Below are 6,698 nucleotides of genomic sequence, written 5' to 3' on the forward strand. Positions count from 1 at the left end.
TTATTATTTTAGTTAGTTTTATAACACAAATATTTTTATAAGTGTGAAAAAGTCAACTGTTGATACAATTATTTAACGAATTAATTTTTTTTTTTAAATTTACACAAATTATTAATAAATTAGAAATACCCAAATTATTTTATAATTTACAAAAAAATTTAGTTAAGTAAACTTTTGTATATATATTATTAATAACAATGACATTTCTTTATACAATAGTAATCTAATTATAATTATAATTTATTAATTAGAAATATTTTAAAATAAAAATTTTTATTTAAATATTTAACCCGTGCCTCACACGGGTCTATTATATTTTAAAATGTAATGTATTATATTTTGGTTTCGATATGTAAAATTTAATTATAATTATAAGCTTGAAATTTTACATTCCTAAATAAAACCGAACATAAAAAACGAAAATGTATATAGAGGATCGAAGAAAAATTAATTGAAACGCATGAGCTCAAAAGATCTCTCTCCGAACGAACAATAATTCTGCTTGAAGCTGAAGTTCTACTCCACAAGGGTTTTTACTCTTAAGCTTCCTTCTCAATCTCTTCACATTCTTCTTAGTTCAAGTTCATTACTCAATCCTCATCGTTCAATCTTCCACCTCATTATACACGTATATACTTTTGTTCCATTTGTACCATTTTCGTATGTTTTAGCTTTCATATTTTGAATTTTGAATTTTTTATAATCGATGCATATTTTGAATTTGTTATAATCGACATAAAACAACGAAATTCAAGTTCTACTAATGATTTTGAACAAGTTAGGGTTTCGGTTGGGGAAAACATTCGCATGATTAAAAAGTTCAATTTTGTTTGTGGCATTAATATATATTTTTGGTTTTTAGGTTTTTGTTTCAGTGATTCAGCAGAAAATAGAACTTATCGATTCGTATTTCGTATGTCATATTGAGAATTTGTATAGCAGACTTGGGATCTCATGGAAGCTGACAGGTATTCTTCAAAACCAGTTATATTTAGTGGAAAGTTGAATGGTTTTTTATTTTTTATGAAGTAATTTGTTGTGTGATATAAACATTCCTTTCATAATGCTCATGAATGTCTTACCAGATTAAATACCCCAACCACATTTGAGATGCCATTGGAAATTTTCGGTCACGAATTGCAATTTGCTCAGGTATTGTACTTTGTGGAAAGTGTTCTTTTCTGCAATAGGTTAATGAAACTTGAGTGCTTCAACTTTAATGCAAGCAAATTAGTGCACAACTAGTGAGATAAGGCTGAATTGTTGTTGTATATGTATGTCTTCCATTAAGAGTTTGTTTGAATTGACTTGTCTAAACAGGGCCTAAGTAATGAAAATGTCAACTTATTTCACCTACTTCATGTAATCCAACTGAATATTTAGTTTCGGATGAAATAAAACACTACTGGGTGTCACTTGATTTATAACTAATTGGAGATGTTCCTCACAGTTTACCGAAAGGTTGAATCCAAAATCTTATTGCATCATAATGAGGGGATAATTTGAGTTGGATGACAATATTCACAGGTGCACAAAGGCTTTCAATGTGTAGTAAAGGCTTTAAGTTTCTGCTTATTTAGTAAGTGTTTTAAAAATCTTTGGGAAGATTAGAAGTGCCAAGAAGATGAACGGAAACACCACGTTGCCCAAGTGGTGAATCTCCTTGAAATTTTTTTAAATCATGATTGACCAAAAGAAATGTGCCTTGTTCTGTCATTGCTTCAACTTATATGCATTTAGATGATTATAGGATTTTATAGAAGACTGGTATTTTTTAAATTTAATTTTATAACTTTCTATAAAATCTGACAGTTTTATTTTGAAATTGAATAGGACCCCAATTCTAAGCACCACGGAACTACAGTATGGGATGCATCGCTTGTGTTTGCCAAGTTTCTTGTAAGTTGAATATCTTCCTCAAATGCTCTGGAATGTCTTGTCTTTTTTCATGAATGAATTTGTTAGATCTTAAGTTGTATTTTTTACATAATGGTATAGTTTATTTGGTTTACTCTATAGATTATCAATTATTAAAGCATATATAATGCATGCCTTATAATTTTGGGGTGTACATGAAGATGAAGTAAAGTCATAAGGTTAAAAACCTAGATGTCCATATAATAATCACAGAATTTGCTACTGTGACCAGACTCACCAGAGAGCCGCAAATTGATTTGCAAGAACTGGTTCTCGGTACTTTTGCAAATTTGTTCGTCCAAATTTGTACACAATTCACAAACCATGGAAATAGCTCAGAAAAAACCCGGACTCAAAACCACTTAACTGGGTAAAGGACACCACACTGTTAATTTGTAATAGCACTATATAAGTATATATATCCATTCCCAAAGCACGTCGTTGTTTCTTTTATGCTTCTCTTTTATAGATAATCTTGCCCCTATTGCTCGCAAACTTTTGAAGTGGGATTATGATAGCTTGTTGGGTTGACAGCTTAGGCTAGAAGGACTTTTGTTATGCCGTCAACATTTTCAATGTGGGTGGGAGTGGAGCTATTCTTACCCTATTATTGTTAGCTATTGTGTTTAGTTTGTTTTATAATTTATAATAATTGTTCTATTGTTAATAAATTAGTAATAATTCCTTTAAAATCAGCAATACTTGATTAAGCAATGTGCTTCCAAGAAGTAGTTGGCACTGAGAAAAGAGATAACTTATATGACAAGAATTGAAAATTAAAAGAAAATACATTCTCTCTCTTCTTTGGGTTAAATACTTTGAAATTGGGCTAGGTCATGAAGTTCTTTAGGGCTTTGTTTGGGAGTTTGGAAGGGAGGGCTTTGAAAAACAATTTTTTTTTAAAAATTATAGAGAAATCTTTAACATTTAAAAAAAAATTCTTTGTTCAGAATGTTAAAAGGTTGCTTATCATTACCATATTTTTAGTTTTTGCAATACTGTAACATAAATTATATTTGAACAATTTGTCTATTCCCTCCAAAACCCTTGAAACCCCTCCTCCAATACAATTTCTAGTTCCCCAAATTAGGGAGATTTTGTGTTATGACTAAAAACAAAATCCTCCAAAACCCTCCCAACTAAAACCCTTATATTCTTTTCACTCTGTTGTTTCCTTTTTTCAAAATCCTCCTCTCCCTTCCCCTCCATACTCCCAAACAAAGCCTAGATGTTTCACCGACTTTATATTACCTTGTAATTTTTTCACCTCATATTATTGTTATTCTTTATCGGGCATCTTATGTCTTTTAGGAACGGAATTGCAGAAAAGGAAGGTTCTCCCCTGCTAAACTTAAAGGAAAACGTGTAATAGAACTAGGAGCTGGCTGTGGTGTTTCTGGGTTTGGTGTGTTTTTTCAAATCATTACTACAGAAGTGTTTATTAAATTAGTTTACTGTGCCTAAATGCACTCATTGGTCAAAATTGATCTAAGCTATACCCTATTTTATTACTCTCTTTGCAGGCATGGCTTTACTTGGTTGCAATGTTACAGTGACAGACCAAGAAGAGGTTTTGCCATTGTTACAAAGAAACGTCGATCGCAATACTTCAAGGGTCATGCAAAAGAATCCTGGTTTAGTTTTAAACTTATGAACCATCCTTTTTACCATATGGACTTATTACTCATTTATTTATGTTGAAGTATTTGAATTGAATGTTGTTGGATCTTACTCATTTATTAGTATCTCACTCAAAAATCTTCTGCTTCTAGAGTCATTTGGTTCAATGAAGGTTTCAGTGCTTCAATGGGGAGATGAGAGTCACGTTAAGGATGTTGATCCTCCATTTGACTACATTATTGGCACTGACGTTGTAAGTGTTGAACAAGTATTTTTCATACAAAGTAGTGCGAACAAACTAACTCATTTGACAAATTATAAATTGTCATTTATATGTTACTCTGTTCTCAGTGTAACATAATCCTACTTTTTGTTTTATTTCAATGAAGGTTTATGCAGAACATCTATTGGAGCCTCTGTTGCAGACAATACTTGCTTTATCTGGACCTAGGACTACTATTGTGGTATGTCATTCAGCTTTTTATGCTTAAGTTATGCCCTTCCTTTGTATAGTTGAGTTGGATATACTTATTTGTTTTATTTGTTCTGAAATTGTATATGAAGTTGGGTTATGAGATCCGTTCAACCACTGTCCATGAGAAGATGCTTCAGATGTGGAAAAAACACTTTGACGTGAAGACTGTTTCAAAATCGAAGGTATGCTATATGTTCTTTCAACATCATATACATGTTTTAGATTAGTAACATTTTTTTCCGACCTATTAAAAAAAGGCGAGTTTGGTTCTGATAGATACTTGGGTATTACGGAGTGTCCAAGTCCCACATCGAGTAGTATAAGATGCTCGGTTTAGTATTTAAGTGTGCCGGTTCTTCTCCCTTGCTTGCTAGCTTTTAAGGATGGGTTCTGAGTGCTTAGATACTTATCAATTGGCATCGGGCTTGGTTGCTGGTGGCTCAGAAAGGGCTACCTACAGAGGGCTGACCGAAAGGTCAAGTAAAGCGTCATAGAGTGCAGTCTCAGAGATGTCAGCTCTCAAAGGCAGTGCTATAGTATACTTGGTATTATAGGGTGCTAAAATCCCACACCAAGTAGTATGGGATGCTCGATGTAGTATTTAAATCAAGGTTGTCAAAATCATGATCTAGATCTTAAAATCTTATGATTTTGTGATCCCACTCACCCCAACAATTCCGATCTTAAGTAGAACTGTGTGTTAAGCCAAAAAATCGTAAAACCATTGATTATGTGCGATCTTGGTCAGTTCCGGCTACGATTGACCGTTTTCTAATCACCATCATTACAAGCCAAGAAGGATGACAAGATGCCAAGGCGCAACAATTACAGTTCGATGGAGGCCATTTCCCAGGAATAGACTTGCCTACGAAAATATCATGTAAAAAGCTTCAAATATATAGTTTTATTTTTTGTAATATCTTACGATTTTTGTTACGATCTAATGTTTTATGATCTTGCTAGCCCCTCCCGATCTTACAAAAATAATTGGTCAAGATCTTATGATCTTAGTTACGATCTTATGTTTAACGATCTTATTATCCCCTCCCGATCTTATGCAAGATCCCGATCATGACAACCTTGATTTAAATAGCTTGGTTCTTCCCCTTTGTAGCAAGCTTTTAAGGGTAGGTTCCCTAAGTGCCTAGATACGTATCAGGTTCCTACATAAAACATCACTTAATCCTCACTTTTTGCACCCGTTTGATAACTAGCTTTTAAGAGTGGGTTCCGTAAGTGCTTAGATACTTATCAAGCTTCTACTTCACTTTGTGCAGATGGATGAAACATTTCAACATCCAAGCATTCAACTCTTCATTTTGGGATTAAAACATTCAGCAGAGAGCACAGAGAACTCAGGTCAAGCTACTTCTGTAAAAGTTGATGTTGAAACTGATGTTAAAGATAAAAACACTGAGGAGAATATTGTAGTAGAAGGATCTGGTCTTGTTGAAGAAAACACCGAGGATCATAATAATTCAATTCCCCCAAATGCAAAACTTAGTGAGTGGGAAGCCAGAAGGTATGGCTCAATGGCTGCAAGGATTCTGCGAGATGTTAAAATATCATGATATTGAGAGTTGGTTTGGGAGATTTTGTTGGCTTACGAAATATCAGTGGTTCGGCTTTACATTACTCGTTTTTCGTTAGGATCACTAGCTGGATTCAGATATTTCTACCATTGAAATTTGAGTGTGGCAATGATGAAGCGGTAACCTTGTTAAATTTTGCCAGAACTTGAAAGAATTTGCATAATGGTTAGCAACTGCATCATATATGTCACATAATTATTATCCTGTGTTATAATATATTTCAGCTACAAGTTGAGGTCTACAGAACATATACGGGAATGTCTTTTTAAAATTCCATATGTAGATTGGATTAATTAATATTTAGTTTTTAGAAATGATAGTTTATCCAATAAAAAGTGTATGATTTTTCACTTGCAATAATGTTATTTTAAATCACGGGTGTTCACAGAGAAGTTGAATAAGATTTTTAAAAAAAATATTTGACATGCTAAGTTAAATTTAACTTAGAATTGATCGGAATTACAATTATTTCAAATCTAGATTTATCTGCATGAAATGATATTTCACGTATCAGTATACCCATATATAATAAACTGAACTTTGAGGAGTGTTAAGGGGCCCTCTAATACCATAATCATCTGCATGATTGTGGTCATCTACAAATATTAATAATACATATAGAGGAACTCTAAGAATATTATTTTTTAACACTTTCATTAAGAATACTCTTATCTAGCAAAGATTTTAGACAGGTATGATATATTCGGCAGTTTAAAATCTAACGAAATGCGGTTTGTGAATGATATAACAAAGTACCACATAGTGTCGAAGTAAAGATTTTAGACAGGTTTGATATATTCGGCAGTTTAAAATCCAACGAAATGTGGTTTGTGAATGATATAATAAAGTATCACATAGTGTCGAAGTTTATAATGGGTGTGTTGAAAGATAATTTTTTTTATAAAATTCCCACAAGTGTTGTGCAATTGTACTAAACAAGATCTACATACCGGTCTCTTATTAGAGGTCTAAATACTCAAATAACACATTTGATGAGTTTGCTCCATGATAAGAGGTATATGTGTTGGAGTAGAAACATAGATTACTATAATGTTGTGGGTGATATATGGACACTAGGACTAGATGATCACTCG

The 6,698-nt window shown here is 32.8% G+C and overlaps 1 protein-coding gene across 1 annotated transcript; it reads left to right on the forward strand.

Moving 5' to 3' along the window:
* The first annotated feature begins 397 nt into the window (after window positions 1–397).
* On the forward strand, window positions 398–5,875 carry LOC131601867 (uncharacterized). The gene is made up of 10 exons (XM_058873776.1): window positions 398–628; window positions 863–968; window positions 1,086–1,152; window positions 1,834–1,899; window positions 3,229–3,322; window positions 3,441–3,551; window positions 3,690–3,790; window positions 3,927–4,001; window positions 4,102–4,194; window positions 5,290–5,875. Exons 2-10 carry the CDS (start codon window positions 955–957, stop codon window positions 5,581–5,583), a joined length of 915 nt encoding a protein of 304 aa, XP_058729759.1. The 5' UTR covers window positions 398–628; window positions 863–954; the 3' UTR covers window positions 5,584–5,875.
* Window positions 5,876–6,698: the final 823 nt, after the last annotated feature.

This window comes from Vicia villosa, linkage group LG5, assembly GCF_029867415.1.
Source record: "Vicia villosa cultivar HV-30 ecotype Madison, WI linkage group LG5, Vvil1.0, whole genome shotgun sequence".
In the NCBI taxonomy this organism is placed as follows: Eukaryota; Viridiplantae; Streptophyta; class Magnoliopsida; order Fabales; family Fabaceae; genus Vicia; species Vicia villosa.